The sequence below is a fragment of the Carassius gibelio genome, chromosome B13 (genome assembly GCF_023724105.1).
Source record: "Carassius gibelio isolate Cgi1373 ecotype wild population from Czech Republic chromosome B13, carGib1.2-hapl.c, whole genome shotgun sequence".
NCBI classification, from domain to species: Eukaryota; Metazoa; Chordata; class Actinopteri; order Cypriniformes; family Cyprinidae; genus Carassius; species Carassius gibelio.
In genome coordinates, this window is record NC_068408.1 from 27,569,256 (window position 1) to 27,589,535 (window position 20,280).

At 36.7% G+C, this 20,280-nt stretch overlaps 2 protein-coding genes across 2 annotated transcripts in view; both read left to right on the forward strand.

Moving 5' to 3' along the window:
• Positions 1-3,315, forward strand: part of col21a1 (collagen, type XXI, alpha 1) — a 107,110-nt gene extending 103,795 nt beyond the window's left edge. Inside the window, exon 29 of the mRNA XM_052571693.1 lies at positions 2,401-3,315. Within this exon, the coding sequence (XP_052427653.1) occupies positions 2,401-2,588 (188 nt within the window). The 3' untranslated portion in view covers positions 2,589-3,315. The remainder of the gene's footprint in view (positions 1-2,400) is intronic.
• A 102-nt stretch (positions 3,316-3,417) lies between these two features.
• On the forward strand, positions 3,418-18,569 carry bmp5 (bone morphogenetic protein 5). The gene is made up of 7 exons (XM_052571701.1): positions 3,418-5,642; positions 9,174-9,366; positions 13,913-14,061; positions 16,052-16,249; positions 16,982-17,058; positions 17,164-17,274; positions 17,409-18,569. Exons 1-7 carry the CDS (start codon positions 5,189-5,191, stop codon positions 17,556-17,558), a joined length of 1,332 nt encoding a protein of 443 aa, XP_052427661.1. The 5' UTR covers positions 3,418-5,188; the 3' UTR covers positions 17,559-18,569.
• Positions 18,570-20,280: the final 1,711 nt, after the last annotated feature.

Consider the following 20,280-nt stretch of genomic DNA (forward strand, 5'->3'; position numbering starts at 1 on the left):
CCTGCTTCTCAAACTTATCTCCTGAGACAAAAACTAAAAAAAAAAAAAAAATCTCTCAATGGTCTCCTGTAAAGCTTTAAAAGAGATCTCAACAACGTCACACGCCGATCTCTGACATTTCCCCTTAGCTAGAGACTCTGGCTCTCTCACATTTGTCTCATTTAAAGCTTTAAAAAAGATCTCAACAGCATTGCACACTGTGCTCAGATAATTCTCCTTAGCTGTAGACTCTGGATCTCTCACTTTTGTCTCTTTTAAAGCTTAGAAGATATCTCAACAACATCCCACACTTTGCTCAGATATTTCTCCTTAGCTAAAGATTCTTGTGTTCTCATATTTATCCCCTTTAAAGCTTTAGAAGAGATCTCAACTACATCACACACTGTGCTCAGATATTTTTTTTTTCTTAGCTAAAGACTCTTGTGGTCTCACATTTGTCTTCTCCAAAGTTTCAAAGATGATTTCAATAGCACCGCACACTGTGTTCAGATATTTCTCCTTAGCTAAAGACTCTTGTGGTCTCTTATTTGTCCGATTTAAAGCTTTAGAAGATATCTAAACAACATCACACACTGTGCTCAGATTTTTCTCCTTAGCTAGAGACTGGATATCTCACATTTGTCTCCTCAAAAGTTTAGGAGGTCTCAACAAAATCACACACTGTATTTTTCTCTTTAGCTTGTGATAATGATAATGTTACTTTTAGGACAATGTTTATGCACTTAGGCACATAATTTGTTGTTGGAAATAGTAATGTACCAGATGCCTTAATCAAAGGTCTCTTCTAAAGCATTAAAGAAGACCGTCGTGAGATTGGTGACTTGAGACTTGAGAAAAAGTTTCCATTCGATCTTAAGGTAACCTCATTTCTGTCTAGGAAAAATATTTTAAATGGATCTCTTTTCAGGGTGTTTTTTTTTTTTTTTGCTGTTGTTTTTTTTTGTCATTTATCTACACCATTTCAATAAAAGACAACACATGACAATGCTGTCATGTTTGAAGTTGTTTAATGTAGACAGTGTTTTATTGCACAGTGATTTAACAGAGGAAATCATAACCTATATTTACATAAAGTACATGCAAAAATTGGCTAAATTGTCAAACTGTGGCTTATACAATGCTGGACATTGAAATGACTTCAAACTTTAAATTAGTAACCCTTGATATTCTGAAATGTTTAATGCTATTTGAATTATAGTTTTAGTATTTACAATATTAGTCAAAGTTTAGCGTTTCTCCTAAAATAAAACTTAATACATCTTAAGACAAAGCTTATATCTAAATGAAAAATAAGATAATCACCCCTTAGTATCCTGAGCATAGAGTAACTTCTTTAAGAGCCATAGCCTTGTGGGCATCGCATTGATGTGAATGCACACCTGCATCTCAGACAACATGGGTTCGAATCCCAGCTAAAGGTACTTTCCTGCTCCTGTCCAATTTTTTCCTGTCTCTGCTCCTACTGTCATACCATTGCAATACAAAAGCAATCTCTGAGCAGTTAAGAATTTTTAAAAGATTACAGCAAGACAATAAAGAGATTTTCCATGTTTCTCACACATTTCTCACATTGTCTTTTTTTTATTCCATTCTTTCGGAAATTTCTCATGTCTCAGTTTTGTCTACTTTAATTTTTTCTTAAGGATTTTTTAGAGAAACATCTGAGACACTGCTGAGACTAAAATGAGAAATATATGAGAATCACAACTAAGTCTCCTGAGGTTAGAAAGAGCAACCACTGAGCAATAATATATTCCTATAATGGAGTCTTGATATAGACATTGCAGCAAGACAATAAAGATATATTCTATGTTTCTTCTAACACATTCTCTATTTTGAACCTTTTTTATCTCAGATATTTCTTGTCTCTCATTTGTGTCTACTTCAAATTTCTCCTGTAAGGAATTTTAGGAGAAACATATGAAATGCTGTTGATTCTAAAAGGAGAGATATATTAGATTCTCATCTAAGTTTCCTGAGCTTAGGAAATCAACCACTGAGCAATATTTCCCTATGGGGTTGCTGCTCGACATAATAAACCTTGATGAATGTCTTCTGTAGCAGTTGCAGTGGGCTTCAGAAACCCCGATCTTCCCCAGCTCCACCTGTACAGATCTACTATATGGGGGTTATTTCAAATGTTGTACAGTATGTGCAGCAGCATTATTTCCTGCATGCTCACAGCAGCATGTCTGTGGATATATTGGCAGCAGCAAGTCTCGGTTAGGTCTTGGCAGCAGCAGTGTAGCAGATCTATTCCACCAATACCAAACATCAACATTGACATGTATATTAACATGCTAAACTCTGAGAGAGATGTTAGGACAGACATGATGAGACATATTTCATAATTAATGAAGTCAAGTAATATATGCAATCAAATGTTTTCTAATGTTTTAGGTCCAATGGGTCCACCAGGGGTTGGAAAACCAGGTCACCCAGGAAAGCCAGGCCCACCTGGTCACAGTGGCGAGGAGGGGAAGAGGGGGCACCCCGGCGAGCCCGGTCAGCCAGGCGTGTGCCATCCTTCTATGTGCTACGGCGCAATGTTGCGGAGAGATCCTTTCAGTAAAGGGCCAAACTATTGACACAGATTTGGCTGAAATGCAGACAGTCTGGATGCGGTGCTGCTCAGTGAATCAAAGAAAACGATAACAGCAAATCTTTCCAATCTCAGGATGATCATATTTGTCAAGAGTGTCTCACACTCATGGACACATGAAGTACCTCTTAAAGTGTAAATAATATGATGTTGCCTACATTAACACCACCGATTGTCCAAGACTTAATGTCTTTCTGTGTCATAAGCTGAGATGTGCCGTGCTTTATTCACGCTGTTTGTCATGAGGCATGTGAAAAGCATCCTGCGTGAGGAGCTCTGCAACTCTAGCAGTGGAAATTCTACCAAGACATCGACTCCTCCTTCCTCACTCTCTTGCTCCCCCAAGTGGCATTCAATCATCACCAGCCAATCATCTCATTGTATTTATGAAGCTAGATTTACTGTCCATTTTGCATTTGTGTTTCTTTTTAGTCTGATGTTTCTTTTACTGCTTGCAAGCTTTTAATGGGAGGAGTGGGAGTTTGTCTGCAATGCATCATGCTTTCTTTCCTATATTGACGTCTGTCAGATATCTATAATAATTATTGTCCCTTTAGGTAGTGCTTACTAGGGTTCCCACATCTTTTGACCAATGAATTTCCATGATTTAAAAATTTTTTCAGGCATTTGTGATTGCAGAAACATAACAACAAAAAAAAAAGTAAAAAAGAAAAGACGTAAAAATAGAAATCCTAAAATTGTTAATTATACATGAATATATATATATATATATATATATATATATATATATATATATATATATATATATATATATATATATATATATATATATCCAGTATATAAATTTGTATGATTTTATTCATACCCATGCCTTATTAAATCACAGTTTATGATTCTCTGACATATTTCAGGTTTTCCATAGACGTGGGAACTCCTTATTACACATCAGATTTCAAATGTGAGTGTGATTCGATAATATCTATATTAAATGTAACAAAAAAAAAGGTAAATTAAACAAATTTATTATATGCATTTTAATCCACCTTTCTCTACAGCAAATTGTCATGAAGACACAATTCTGAAAGCATTTTTTAACCCTTGGTTGAAAAAGGTTGTCTAGTAGAGTGTAATAAAGCTCACATTCCCATACATGTATCATTTTTTTTTTTTTTTAATATATATATAAGAACTAATATCAGTTACAGCTTTTCCTGTGAGAGTGCTTTCTTATTTTTTGCAGTGATTTTCTTTCTTTTTTTACCTTCATGTTTGAATGACTTTTGATAACATTAATTAAAACCTTTTTTTATTATTTTTTTGTTGTTGTTGCTGTTTTTGCTTAATTACAAAAATATTTCTTATTATGTGGGAAATGTATACTAAAGTTCCCAGCATGTGATTTACAGCATTCTTACAATGAGGCACATCCTGTGATAAATCCTACATAGTTTAGGTAACAGGTGATCCAATCAAATTATTCCACTCGAGTATTACTGATTGAAAAGACTGTTGAAATGGTAACACAACAGTATGGTACCGCACAAATTAACCATTAAAGCTAAACGCTACTAAAAAAAAAAAAATACTGTTAAAAATGCTGCTCTCCTGCAATTGCACTGATTCTGAGTTCCATTCCTAGATGTCGCTGTTACTCTTTTCTTACATTTTGGATATTCCCTTGTAAGACTTGCCTTTTAGGTTTTCATTTGAGATAACCTAAAATTATTCACTTTCATGAATTTTAACACGACTAGATAGATAGATAGATAGATAGATAGATAGATAGATAGATAGATAGATATATCCTGTAGATGTCACAACGAGCCCAGCGTTTATCCAAATGAATTTTACAAAGTTAAGTTGGTAGAAGTCTCACAAATGAAGTTGTTTGCCATTGTAGAAGTTGAAACAGTAATAACCAGAAGTCCAGATGATGGCACTGCCATAGCAAACTTTTTACTTTGGAAAGTGCTCTCTCTCGTTGGTCGTGAACTCGAATATAAGCCAATAGAGCGAGCAACGTTGAAATTAATCTGACAGGTGTTTGCCCGCCTGGACTTCTCCTTTGACTAATCACGAAAGGTCTCATATATCAAGTGTCTCTCATTTCACGGTGAGCTTGCATTCATGCCCCAGGTCAACGATGTTTTATATACGACCGCTAGAGGTTGATGCAAACCCTCGAGAGTGTGGGACGGACTACGGCTTTCAACACTTTTTCAGGGATGTAGTCTTCTGTCGGTGCATGCACAACTTGAGCTAGTTCATGCACTGCCTCCTGAGGCTGCGCGCTTCTGTTTCCAGGCGCTCGAGTAAATGCGCAGGTGCTTTGTAAGTCGTTTCTCTCCATTTCTACATTGCGTGTTTGATGTTAAACAATTCAGTTCAGAATTCAATTCAAGTCAATGACAGTAGTGAAGATGTTGCACGGCGCAAGCAACAGCTGACCTGAGGCATCACCTTGAAGTCTGAGAAGAAATTCATTCTAGGTTTGAGAGGAAACACGGAATAAAAATCTTGATCAGTAACGAACTTGAACAAACTCTGCTATTAATGGTGCACCATGGTGAGCACCATCATCAACCCAGCAGTCGCTTGGTGAAAGCATCATCCTGAGAGATAAAGATGAGAGCGCCAACATTCGGACTTCTGTGGAGCTGTCTCGGCTTTCTTCACGGCGTTCAGTGCGGGTTAGGAGACAACCATGTGCATTCGAGCTTTATTTACAGGCGGTTGCGTAACCACGAGCGGCGAGAGATCCAGAGAGAGATCCTCTCCATCCTGGGCTTGCCTCACCGTCCCAGGCCCTTCTCCCCGGGTAAACAGTCGTCTTCTGCACCGCTCTACATGCTGGACCTGTACAACGCGATGACGACCGAGGAAGAGGACGCGACACTGGGGAAGATGCTCTCTGGGAAAGCGCGTAAAGGCGCGTCTGTGGTTCCACACGGATACTCGAGCGCGCCGCAGCAGCCGTACCGCGCGACACCCTTGACCAGTCAGAGCCCGCCTTTGGCCACCGCGCAAGACACCAACTTTCTCAATGACGCGGATATGGTGATGAGCTTCGTCAATCTGGGTACGTTTAGTTGGGTGGCAGGGTTTTCTATTAAAGTGTGTCAGTATTTAATCCTGCTGTTCTGTTCAAATTCACATGAATGTTGCATGTGTAAAATATTAATATTTGTAGTGTCATTTCACATTTGTCAAATCCAAACAGCACGAAAAGACTACTGGATACGAACCCGATTTATTTATCTCTATACATTGATTTACTTTTTAGAATAGTGGCATTGCTTTTATTTGGTGTCATACTGTATTAAAATAAATACAAATAAGGCTACATCTCTGCGGAGTTTATGTCAGTCAGAAAATGTTATTTGTTCATGTTTTATATCAGGGGTCAGAGAGATTTTATTATTGTTTTATTTTATTTTATTTGTTCCTGTGGGAGAATGAGAACTTTAGTTTTTATTTCTTTTTTACAAAGTGATGCAAATTAAGAAATGCCAATTTGATGCTTAACACGGCTATGTTTTGAGCTAAAGGGCCTCGGACATCAGAACACGTTAAATTAACTTAAAATATGTGCTCGTTTCCAGAGAGAACGCAATCACAGCCTAGCTCCTGATTTTAAATGGTAATTATTTATAATTGCCAGCTACCTTTTCGTTTGTCACAATATTACAGATTTATTGCTTCACCAAGTTTATAAAATGTTAAATTATAGCATACTGAATTTAGTAGACGCACGGGAGTCTAGAAGGGCTGAGCTGAGTAAACAAGCTTCTTACATGGTTTGTTTAACAAAAACAGTAGATTTAGATGATGTCCATTTTTTTCTGGTTATTGAAGTGAAAACATTTCATTCGAAAATAACAAAAATGCTGTTTTCACTGAATTTAAGTACATTGCTTAACTATGCTGTGGAAATGCCATCGATATATCCTGTTTCACTTGATGTCGTAAACTTAAGTTATCATAGTTTTCTATTAAACTATTTTTGCAAGTTTGTCTGATAATAATTACTGTCATTTAACAGCTGTATACTATTGCTAGTTCCTTGCAAACGTGTGTGCCTTTTTAAGGAATTAATATGTATGCCATAGATCATTCATTTATTTCATTCATTTATTTTCTAATATAGTGCCTTTTGTTTTGCCTTTTGTAGTATTAAAATAGCAGGTGTTTTTTTCTTCTTCTTTTTTTCTTCTTCACATTACAGGAATATAGTCCTCCATTTACACTGTCCTTGAAAACTCTATAAACTGTTTATATATAGGACTGTTTAGTTACTGGAAACTCTGAGGCAATTGCAGGTTAGAGGGAAAATAAAAATGTGGCTATAAAGAGTTTCATTATATCAGAATATATTTCTTAGAAAGCATACATGCACATACCGTAGCGAAGTGAGTAGAAAAAGTGAAGCAAATCATGAAGGACGTGGACATGCAGGGTTTGTTAATATCCTGCCGTTAGTAATAAATGCTTTTTGCCATTATTTGAAGAATGCTGTGATAAGACGATAAGTGTACACTGAACTGTATACAACTTCAGTGGCTGTGACCTCTCACCTCACAGTTCATGTAAACTTATCAAGTGACTGTCTGACCTGAGGATAATTTGCTTTAATTACTTCCTGTAGTTAAGCAGAGGAAAGAGCTTGAAGAAAGTCTGCTTCTGGTCTAGATCTGGGAATCTGGTGCCAGTAGCTAGTGCCTTTTTTCTTTCTTTGCTAATCTAATTTATCCGTTAGAAGCTGGTTTAGCCGTATTTTTGCTTGTTTTTCCATTAAATGACATGCTTTTAAAGATTGCTGTTTTGTTTATGGAGAGGCTAAAAATCCTACACCCATATGAATCACAAAAATCTTGTATGGATTTGCCTGAAAAATACAAAAAGGAGTTTAGTATAAACACAGTTTGGGCCTCAGATATGGCATGGCTGAGTAAATAAAAGTGTGTGTTAAGGTAGAGTCCCCCATCATCACCTTAAACTGCGCTCCATGTGTTTTCACTCAGGAGAATGAGGGCATGTACAGCGTCTGCTTTCAAAGCGCTGCAGCTCTTTCAATGTACAATGAGACTAAAGTGCTAAAAGGATCCTGGATACGTTGCAGCCTTGCATGTCGTAAAAACCCATCGATGCTGTATTTCATTGGTTTAAGAAAGCAGCTTGTCTACGGTAGAACGATCAAAACATACACTCATAGTACAGAAAAAAAAACAACAACAGTAAAGTATGAGTAGTGCAAATGTAGATTGTGCTTAAGCCTCCATTTGCCATGTAGGCAAAATCTACTTTAACTTCTCCATTGATCTCTTGAAATGAATGCACTGAATTAATTCAATAATATCTCTGTATTGGCCGGAAAGCACTAGATCCCCATCCTCTGTTCTTAATTAGCAGCCAGGATGCTGAAGTTGAGTCTGGCCAGCTGGTGTAACTGTGGCCTGCCCTCTGACCTCTCCGTGTTAAGTAACTACAGACTTTCACTGTAGATAACCTATCAGAGAAGCCGAGCTGCGCTCTTTCACCGGCACCACAGAGCAAATGCACTTCAGCTCCGCTGCTTCATGAGCAGTGCTGTTTGTCTGTATTTCACTCTATGCATGTTTTAGGACAGAAATGAGAATTGCAGACTACATGGAAAAAGCACAAAAAGAAGCTCATTTTTTATATTGTTCTTCAACCCTTTTGCTGATTTGCATTTTGTAGTTCAGTAATACCAACAGTGAGTGTTTAGTTTGACAAACCCAGCAGTTTGATGTCTACCAACTAGTTGACATGTCCATTAATGGTAAAAGTACAGTATTTTGTCAGCGTCTTCTGATATGCCATTGCTTTTTCCCCTCTCAAACATCTATTCTAATTAAAATGGTTTTTATGTAGGAATGTTCTGTAATAATGACAGAGTCAAACCTGCTTATCTGTTTCTTTATTGCCTTACAAAAGCATAACCATAGTTTCTCAGCGGTACTGAATGTTCAGAGGCCTTTTCAAGGGTTAAAACACTGAATGCAATGCTTCATCATTATCTGGCCAAGCAGTTTCTAGATATATAGAGAAAGCCTTATCTACTAGGCTCCTCCGATATATCAAAAATGTTTGCTCGTCAAGGTCTCTACGATTTAGGACACTTTTAGGAGGTAGCACTAAATTTCAGACAGTGATATTAACGTCTCACCCACATGGTATTTGCAGCAGATTAGAAATGAGAATCTTGGGAGGTCAGATTATTGGAGTAGAAACCTTTTGATACATTGTTCACTCGAAATGTGTGTCTCATCTGTGTTTCTCTGCTAACGCAGTGTGTTATTAGCGAAGGCCTGTTTTTCTTACCTGACAACCCATTCATCATGAACAGAGCATACAGGGAAGGGCTTAGGTACCTGTGCTTAGAAGGCTGCTTTAATGGACTGGATACTGCTTTTGTTGGTAGTCCTAATGTTTGGATTAGGTGTGGTATGTTAACGACTTTGATGAATGACTTTTTAAAGAAAGCAGCTCCTGACACTTTACATGTTTGCGATTGTCTTCCTCCATCCTACAGTGTGAAACAAACGAGTCCCGTGCAGCTTGTCATTGTGCGCTTTGTGTTTCCGTGCAGTCGAGCGGGATAAGGATTTCTCCCATCACAGACGACACTACAGGGAGTTTCGTTTCGACCTGACTCAGATTCCAGAAGATGAGGCAGTGACCGCCGCCGAGTTCAGGATTTATAAGGATCAAAGTCACGTCAGATATGAGAACATCACACTCAAGGTCACCATATACCAAGTCATCAAAGAATATCCAAACAGGTGAGATCTTTCCCCATTTCACATTCCTTTAATGACTTTTTACAGAATGCAATGAAATAAAAGAACACAAACAGCACCTGCGATTAAAATGCCCTTCCTAGCAGTCATAATTAGTTCTCAGTAAATTCCTCACAACATCTTATTCAAAATGCCTGGATGAGTTGGAGCAGATGGAGCAACCGAAAAGCAGCCAATAAGTGTCTAATGCATGCAGTATGAACTTCTTCAAATCCATTTAAAAAGCATCACAGAATTAACTTCAAGAAGCTGGTTGAGAGAGAACGAAGAACCTCAAATACTTAGATCCTTTCTCTGTAACAGCATCATTCCCATTCTTGTGTTATTTCATATTTTCAATTGATGGTAGTAATAAAGAATGAGTAAATATGCCTTTTGACCTGTGGTGTAGTTTCCAAAAAAAAAAAAAGATAAAATAAAATAAATAAATAAAAAGATCATGTTTCTTGCTAAAAAGAACATGCCAAAAATACAAAAACTCCATCAGGTCTGGCACACTCTAAAGAAATAGAGGGGCACCATACTGTTTGAAAAAAGTTATGCTCACCATTATTTGGTCAAAATACAATAAAATCAGTAATACTGTGAAATATTGTATTCTGTTTAAATATACTGTACTATGTAATTTATTGCGGTGATCAAAGCTGAATTTCCAGCAGCCATTACTCCAGTCTTTAGTGTTACATATTCTTTCAGAAATCATTCTATAAAGTGTTGATTTTTATGCTTATATTTTTTTCTGAAACATACTTTTTTTGTACAGCAAGACTACAGCATTTTTTTTTAAACAGAAACCTTGTGTAGCATTATACATTTCACAATTGAAAATTTTGTTTTTATCAATTTAATCTGTTCTTGCTGAATAAGAGTAATAATAATTTCTTTAGAAAACACATTTTTGAACAGCAGCGTTCAAATGTTATACCTGGTCTGAATCAAAATTGTCCGAGCTACTTTAGTTTACACAATCACAAAGCAGGACTTGATGGAGAAACATTATCAGAGAATGCATTTGTTTGCAGCTGCATCAATTAAAATATCAATTCTGTGAAACTCAGATGATTTGAAAACATTTGTATGTCTTCAAATGTAATACAGTAGCAGTACTCTTTATTTGTCCCTTTGCAGGACCGTTTCTGCAGCATCAACATCAATAACACCATAAACAATATCAACATATGAAATATCACAACATACTCAAATCACAAACCAGGGCATTTACATTACACTATTCCCTCAAAATGTATAAATGAACAATAAATTACACATACTTAAAACACTACACACACTAATACTATTGTGTTGAAACAGCTCTTTTACAGCTGAACAAAGCATCAGCAGCAGTTTTTGCCCCAGAGTAACACACTGAGTTTAAATTTAAACCTGACTTCCAATTAAACCCGTAGGACAGTCTCTTAAAGCTCTGCCTGGTCTGTGAAACACTTTAGGCAGGCAATCAAGCGGAAAATAAAAGGACATCCTGTTTACACGAGTGAGACTGGAGTCTGTCTGGAGGTTTCCCTTGTGACGATTAAACTGAATGCGTTAGGATGTTTTAAGACTGTCATTTGTCACCATTGAAAGACTGACAGTGGTACACAACATCTCGGATTATTCATCTGACTGATTCAGAAAATATTTTTATATTAATGTTACATATTTTGGAACTTGCTGTGTAACATGATTCAGCAACACGTGTTTCAAGTTTTACTTTTACAACGACTGTGAGCAAACATATTTACTACATGATCTATTAATATGTAACTAATATCATTGCTTTTGCTGGTATCTTTATCATTCTGAGTATTCCACAAAGAAGATTTACTTTATGGAAGGTTGAGGAGGAGCTAGTCCATTTGATCCTGTCAATCGTTATGCAAGAGTATATAAACAGCTGCGTACCTCACTACCATGATGACTCTTCCAGCATCCCTCCGTCACCCCATCTCCTGCCTTAAATCTATCTATTCATTACTACGATTTGTTATTATGTAATCCTCAGACTTGAGCACTCTATTTTGCACAGCAAGCTAAATCTGTTCACCTTCAGCGCATTCAAGTATTATGAACTTTAGAAATGTCCAGGAAAAACGAACAAAACTCTTAGAAATAACATTTCATATGTTTTCAGATACATTTTTAAGTTATCTCCAGCTATACACCTCTACAAAATAATTTTGTTTCAAGTCAGTATGGGAGATTATTACAGTACTCATGTCAGTGTAGCTCAGTAAGGTTTGAGTTAGAATGGTAATACAAGTCCTTCTCAACGTCTTAAGTACGGGAGGTCCAACCTGTGCCCTTAATTCACAAAGAAAGATTGCATAGTCATTGTGGAATGATGTATGGAAACATTTTTCTTAAGAGAACTACCCGAGCTTGGCGTTTCTTTTTTTTTTTTTTTTTTGCATATAGCCATCTGGGCTCAACTAAAAGACCATGACATCAGTCCACTCTGTTCTGTAAGATTCAGACCACCTCTTGTCCGCTAGGAAAAATTTAGCATAACCAGAGCTCACCCGATAAAGCGAAGCAAACCTGTTCTTCCTCAGTCTCACCAGATATATTTGCTGGTAATGGCCATGGATAAAGCTTTCCATTAACAGCTCATTTGCAACTTCCAGCACTTAGGAAAGTCTTGAAAGTCCATCAGTTATCACTCTTTGCGTATCTCGACTGCTTGTCAGAGCGCTTGCAGCCCAGACAGGGCCATCTGGCCTTAATAGAGGGCCTCTGCATCAAGGGACTTCCAAAGCTTCCTAAAAGTGAGTCTGTGCCCACCTGCCTCTTCACGGTTCTAATGGTCTTCTTATCTAGATTGAGAGCCGTGACTTATCTTGAGTCATACATGGGCACACCATAGACAGGGCCTTTTCTCACCATGAACGAATGCAGCTGTAACATTTAAGCAGAGATACGGCTCTCCTGGGGCAATGAAACAAGGGTTTATAATGGTATTTTGCTATCAGAGACCCTGGTACCCTGTTTATGAGGCGTCCGTGTCCCACAACTTCACACATTCACTCCTGTCTCCATACAGTGATTTTCCTGTGATTAGTGGAATTTAGTGTTTCATAGCTTAGCACTCATTTCTTATAGCCTGCCAATGCATGCCCACTGTGAGTGTTAAAGACATGGAGGTAAACAAAACATTACACCTTTACAAAACAGTATTGTGTATTTTGATACCATACTAGTTAGGATTGAGAAACACTACTTATTGAAAACTAGTAAAATTTATAGTTCAGTTTCTGTTCAGCAAAGAAAATCTGCATTTAATGAAAGCAAACGACATGGTAAATAAACTATGCATGTTACTAGTGCATTGTTCTCTGGCTGTTCACAGTTTGATGCAGTCCAACTCGCAAGTGACTCTAATGAGCCGAATTGTTTTAATGAACTGACTCATAAATCAGTCTGAAACTCATAAGTTCACTATTTGTGTGAATCAGTCTGATGACTCACTCGCTGGCTGAATCGAGCTTGACTTTTTCACTAAACTGCAAGTCAGTGTCCAAATGGAAATGAACCAAGAACTTTTAATGTGTTATGTTGAACTGAAGGCTCAAGTGTAATTGCAACTGGTTGTTCACATGGCAAAGTGCAATTGAAGATAAACATTCAGAAGAACGTTTTTCACAGATAGTCCTCTAATAAAAAAAAAAGAAAATAAAAAAGAAGAAGAAAAATAGTCCTCTAATAAAAAAAAAAAAAAAATTACAAAAAAGAAGAAAAAAATACCATTGTTTTTGTTTAGAATATTTGGTCTAGGACAAATTATTCATGGGTTGGGTTTGCACTTTTTGAAGTGCTCAATAGTGGAATCAGAATATTTAACAGATGGCAACACCACAGTACTGTGGAACTGAATGATTTACCATTAGCCATGGCATTCACATGCAACTCCAAGGTACTTCAAAGAATTCCATGATACTTGCTGAGTTCTGAGAACTTGTATTAGGGTCTGTTTTCATCTCTCTCTGTCTTTTGAAGTCAGTGTATATGATGCACAGATCACCTACTTTTATGACAGTTGTATTGGCTTGGTCACGCCAAAGTTGAAAAGAAAATGAGTTTGTATTGAGTTGTAACAGGGACACAGAATGCGGTGGTGTGCTGCGCTCACCCACAATGCGGCATGCTGGGACGTGCCACTGTCTCTGATCATTTTTCCTGTCTGTGGGATCAGGGCCGCTGTCTCACTGTGTGGCCCATGTGCTGTTTTGAAACCTCAGTTAAGTAGATGAACAGAAATGGCTTGTTGACAAAATTGTGGTCGAGATGAAAAGGAAGGGCTGAGAGAAAATTTGGTTGCACTCGTTTCAATATTTGTTTTTCTATCTTATAATCAACATTGCTAATTAAGATGCAGAATGACTGCAATTAGCAATATCCAACTCATTCGTCTTGGATTTTAAACATGTCATTACAGTTTAACATTCATCTATCTGTGGCGGACAGTGAAATATTATATTCAAAAATATAATGTAAATCTCATTGTCAAAGTGCATTCTTATTGTCTCATTAGGGATGCCGAAACATTTCTCCTGGACTCCAAAAAGATCCGTGCTACTGATGGGGGGTGGCTGGTGTTTGACATCACGGCCACCAGTAATCACTGGGTCCTGAACCCGCAGCAGAACATGGGCCTACAGCTCTGCGTAGAGACCACTGACGGTAAGACAGGCTCATCTGTGCTTTAAATAAGCACAATCACACAGTTTACACTGTGTCAGAGAATGCATTCAGAGGAACGCAATGGATAGATTTTTTTTTTTTTAATCTTGATTACTTACTGTATTGTGACTACTTTTCAGATTACTCTGAATCTAACTTGTTTTAAACTTACCATGACATTTTCTTATACTGGTTTGCAGATTTATATGCATGACATTTACCTGGCCATTCTATATTGTGGATATAGTCAAACCTAATTTATACAATACACGTTAGAATGTTTAGAAACGAACATATAAAGGAGAAGAAAAGAGGAATTATGGCGAAATAAATTATGAATAACTTACTGCCATTGTGTGAATAATATGTAATCATGTAATCCATAAAAGGTAACTGTAATCTGGTTATGAGCATAATAAAATGCAATATACAAATTATGAGTACTTTATTTTTGGAATTTGATTATGTAATCCAGATTACATATAATCAGTTATGACCCAGCTCTGTGAAGGATAATGGCACTGCACACATTATTATCTACTTTTGCTAGGGAAATGACTGATTGAGGAATGCTCATGAAATTTCCATTGGTCAATGATCAATTTTCCAAACATTTTTTTTTTTTTTTACAATTTTCCAAGTTGTGCACTAGTTATAGAGTAAAATTGTATAGCAAGTGTTTGCTTGTATGCTTGTGCAGTTCAAACTTTGTAAAGATGAGTCATAACAAATTGGAGTATTAGTATTAGTAACCAGGGGTACATTCCCCAAAAGCATTGTAAACCAACTATGGTCATGAGTTCCATCAGTACCAGCATACAGTAGTTCAATAATTTGGTGTTTCCCAAAATCATAGTTCCATTGGAAAATAGTATCACAGAAAAAAAAAACTGTTTAGAAATATAGCTTTCAATCTGTCATTAATAAGACATGGATTGTAGCTCATGGTCTTTAGTTTACATGCATGACAATCTATGCAGTATATTTCCTTATTTTTTTCCTTCAACAAATTTAATTCTGTGTCTTCAGTATGTCAAAAAATATAACATACTGTTTTTTAAGAGCATGCATGTGTTGTAGGGGACTGTGTGATGTAAGAGGCAACCTGCAATTGAAACACACATCTGGAAATACAGCAATAAAACAGCAGATAACAAAAAGCCCTTAGAATAACTTGGCATTAATTAAATCTCAAACCAATGAATTAACATAAGTTATTACTCCACCTGTGTGGCATCGTTTAAAACAATTCTATATTGTTGAACCAACGTGGTTTGAATGTCAGCTGTATGACAAATTTACTCCTGATTCAGGACGACCTAACTGATTTTTTCAGTGAAGCATTGTAATAATGCATTGTTTATGTAGAGAGTTACACCATTGTACGGGAAACTCTAGTTTAAATATGCGGAACTGCAAATGTGGGATGTGTTTTGTATTTAGTGGAGCTTTACAATAAATGTCTGCCAGACTACCATTGCTCTATGTAAATAATTTGATGGGTAATTTATTGAATGATAAACATCTGGTCACTTTAAAGACAGCGCTACATTTTAGTGTTCTTTCCCGTATGCGCTTTATTGTTTTGATTATTGCTGCATACTCATTTTACTGGAAATAAAGAACATGAAATGCAGCTGGTGTTATTTCCATTGACATATTCATTATATTATCTTAAAAACAGACTCGTTTAGCAGCGTGAGACTTCACAAAAGTATCATCTTTGAGTCACGACTACGCCCAGTGTTTCCTCTTTCTTAAATGGGAACCTGATGCCATGAAGTTGTCTGCATTTTAGGATATGTTTTCAGCCATCTCCCTCTCATTTTGACATGTACACAATCACTACAGTATCTGTGTGGAACATGGAAACCTGTCATAAATAGTTGTGATGATTTTGCTACCCAGGAAGAGGTTTTCATGCCTTGATCCCGGCTGTTTGTCTAACGTTGATCTCTTAATCGGATGCATACATCTGTTTGATTTTCAGGTAGAAGCATCAACATGAAATCTGCTGGCATCATCGGAAGGACCGGACCTCAGTCCAAACAACCATTCCTGGTTGCTTTTTTTAAAGCCAGTGAGGTTCTGCTCCGTTCTGTAAGAGCCACAGGAAGCAAGAGGAAGAGCCACAACAGAAACAAAAGCAAAACACAACAGAAATCTTCGCCAGCTCTCAAAAGTGGAGGTAAAATTATCCAGAGGTGCTGTAAGCGATGCTTTTCCTTTTTCTAGCTTCCACTAGACACAGAACAGCTACAGTTCACTTTCTTCATGCACATACGTTACAAAAAATAAATAAAAAAATACAGCAGTTTCTTGATCTCACAACCTCTCGTCTGATCACTGGATCAAACTTATTGAACTATTCACTAGATTTACGAAATGTGTCAGGTTAGTGGCATCAAATCTACTAAAGACACTCAAGGCACATTGTAAGAAGGTGTTTATGGAGAATGTTGTGCCATTATATGATTTAATTATGTGTTTCAGATAAACCATTGCAGGTGAAAACAAAATGAACTGTGGCTCGCATTACTTGTCAGTCAAAATGGTGTAAAAGGCATGCCTAGAGTCATGTCACTATTTCATTGATACCTGTCATATTTTCTGTAGACTATTTTGTATTAATCACTTACAACATCGCTCATTTGCATTTAATAAGCAGCAGCTGTTTTATTGCACAGTTCTAGATGACTCACATGAGAAATACCTGCTGAGCTAACCTGATGTTTTCTGAAAGTAGGCGTCTTTTCTGCCATCAAATTACTGAGTATTTACTGCATTCAGAGTCTGTATACAAAGACGTCCTGCCAGCTGCAAACATAGAGCACACTGAGCCCACACACACTCCTAGACTAAACAACACGACTACTTCAGTGTTTGAAGGCTCAACGTCCGTTTTCTTGCTGTTATCTAGATCAGAACACCAGTGAACAGAGACAAGCCTGCAAGAAGCATGAACTTTATGTGAGCTTCCGCGACTTAGGATGGCAGGTAAACACATGTGGCGGCTCGCAAGACATCAATCAATTACAAGACTGCACAGCGTGATTGCTTCATTCAGCCAGAGAATTCATCTCTATCTCTCTGTCATTTTAGGACTGGATTATTGCTCCAGAGGGCTATGCAGCCTTTTATTGTGATGGAGAATGTTCATTTCCACTCAATGCACACATGAATGCGACAAACCATGCGATTGTGCAGACCTTGGTAAGCCTCTTTTGCTTCATCATAGAGTATTTAAATAAAAAAAAGCATCGTAGCAGCTCCAAAAAATTAGACCTTAAATGAAAAAAAATCCAGTCCCACATTTAATACATTCTTTTTTTTTTTTCTCGCCATAGGTCCATCTAATGTTTCCTGATAATGTGCCAAAGCCTTGCTGTGCACCGACCAAACTAAATGCCATATCGGTGCTGTATTTTGATGACAGCTCAAATGTAATTCTGAAGAAGTACAGGAATATGGTGGTGAGGTCCTGTGGATGTCATTAAGGGCATTGAGGAGCTTCTATGTCATATTGCTGGAATAACATATCAAAATAAATAGTTTTTGACATTTGATGTACAGTATTATGTATATATTAGCTCATGGTTCCTCTTATTTATTTGGCTTTGTTTTGTAATACCGTTTTTTAATACGAGAGATGTAGATAAGTTACCACTCTTTACCACAGATCCATAGCTGATTGCTTTTTTTCTGAGAATATGTTAATGAGTTAGGCCAGTTAGAGAGAGTTTTACAGGATCAGGTATAATTTCCTTTCTTTAGATTACATGTCAAGTTCATGAGCAACCACTCCAAAACAGAACTGCTGCTATTTAACAAAAGAAATGTCAATGCCTTAAACTCTAAATCACCTAATTACATTTTTTTTAATAGTGGGGAAAACAGCCATATTGGATTTTGCAAGCAATTAAACAAACACGTGTTTCTTTGTTAACTAAAATCATCGTATAATGTTGTTGTAAAAGCACTGATTTTTTTTCCAGGACTATACAATATGCATTTCCTCAAATAGCCAAAAGTATTGCAACCCATAAATACTGTTGCATTTTAGTTTGCTTAAGATATCAGTGGGTGGATATGCAATATATATATATATATATATATATATATATATATATATATATATATATATATATATATATATATATATATATATATATATATATATATATATATATATATATATATATATATATATATAATAGCAAATATTTCTCTTATTATATATCTTCTTCCTTGCTTGTTGAATTGTCTAGTCAAAGGATCAATTGTCAGTCATATCCCTCTGTGACACTACAATAAACTATGCTATGCCTGAAATGAAACCACAACCTACAGTGGAGAATACACAAACAGAGGTAAAAATGCAGTTATTTGGACCCGTACTCATACACATGAACATGCATTAGTGCTCTGAGTAATATATTTTTTGGAAAGTATTGCATTTATTATTTTAGAACAGTGTTTGTATGTCATTAAATCTATTTTCAAACTAATTTTCTGTGTCTGTCTCTACCAGTTGACTCAACACCATGAATTTGCTAGAAAATTAAATACTGACAAAAATTTGCAGGCAAATGTTGACCTCATCTGATCAAAATATGATTTTTTTTTATTTTTTATTGAGAGACTGAAACAGTCAGAATTGAAACCTGTGGCCAGGGCACCCAGATGTTATGTGGTCACGATCTAAAAAGAGTGTTGACGTCCAATGAATAGTGGAGGCCACCTGCTAACTTAACTTCTAGCAGCGCGGATGATTTGCATTCCTGTGGCCTGCTGCCCTGCATGATTACTCCTGCTGCTCCACAATCCTATCTACTGTTTAATATCATGGATTCCTTCCAATTCCACTAAATGTCTTCCTTTTTGCAACACCAGGCCCGGTGTGAATGCTGCTATTTTAATGAAATCTGTGCCAGTGAGCAGACTCTCTTAGTATAGTAGCCACACAAAAGGGGAAAGGGATCATTCACCATCGTGAGTACAGATGAATATACAGTATGTACAGTCCCGTTCCCTGCGGAAAGCATACATATGCGCACAATCGATCAAAGTGAGGCCCTTCGGGTCTATGGATGCGCATTTGACACACAACCTCAATGATAGCGTTTAGACGGTTAATATGTGTATTAACCTTATTGTCATAACTGGATTAGGCAAATGCATGTTTCTAGTATATTAAGACAGCTGAAATAAATATTATGAGAATTGTAATTTTGAATTTCGTATGTCAAAATGAAAGTAATTATCAGCGCTACAACTTGAGGTATGTGCAGTTGTTAAGAAATCAAGCTATCCAGATCATTTTTGGAGCAAAAAAAAGAGACAGATTCTATTACATTTACTTTTATTCCAGATTAAAGGCTTAACCAGACCACAGAGTTTAATTGGAAAATGATGTGCGTGTAAACATGCTTGTTGAAATTGTTAACATAATTTTGTATTTATGTTTTTTGAGTCTTAAAACAAGGGGACACCCACCGCACCACAAGTCTGTGCTTCATTCGTTTAGATTCTAGCTCAAATTGCTGCTTTGTTTCTGCTCTTTGACTTCATTGTAGTAATGAGCTTCATATGCTTGTTGTTTTGTGCAGTCAAAGGGGCAATTGTCAATCATATCCCTGTGTTACACTGCAATAAACCTTGGTATGCCTGAAATGAAACCAGAACCTACAGAGGACAACACACAAACATTAAATGCAGTTATTTTGTCTCTTACACATACACATGCACATGCAGTGAAAGGAGATGCATATTAAAATGATTAGGAGTGTGTTTTATCTAGTTAAGTAAATATTTAGGACACTACACCCCAAGAGAACACAATCTGAACACGTGCACAGCTGTGTTTAAATAAATGGAAAACACATGATTTTTAACCTGTGTGACATTAGTTAAAATATGTACTGTATAATACCTAAACGTAAGGAAAAGTTTGTTTTTATTTATCTCTGTGATTCCACACAGTGAAAAATTACTACTTTTTTTCTGTTTGGGGATCATTCATGACAACAAACAAATTAATGACACAAATAGATAAAATGTCAGTCTCTCTCATAAAGTATCAAGGATGTCATATTTCTTTGTGAAATTCTTCTCCCATTGCTTTAGCCTATCGTAAGCTAGAACATTTTTCTTTTCTCTGGCCTCATAGTTTATTTTGAAAGTGTCCTCTTGCAGTCGGGCCACAACGCTGCTGAAACT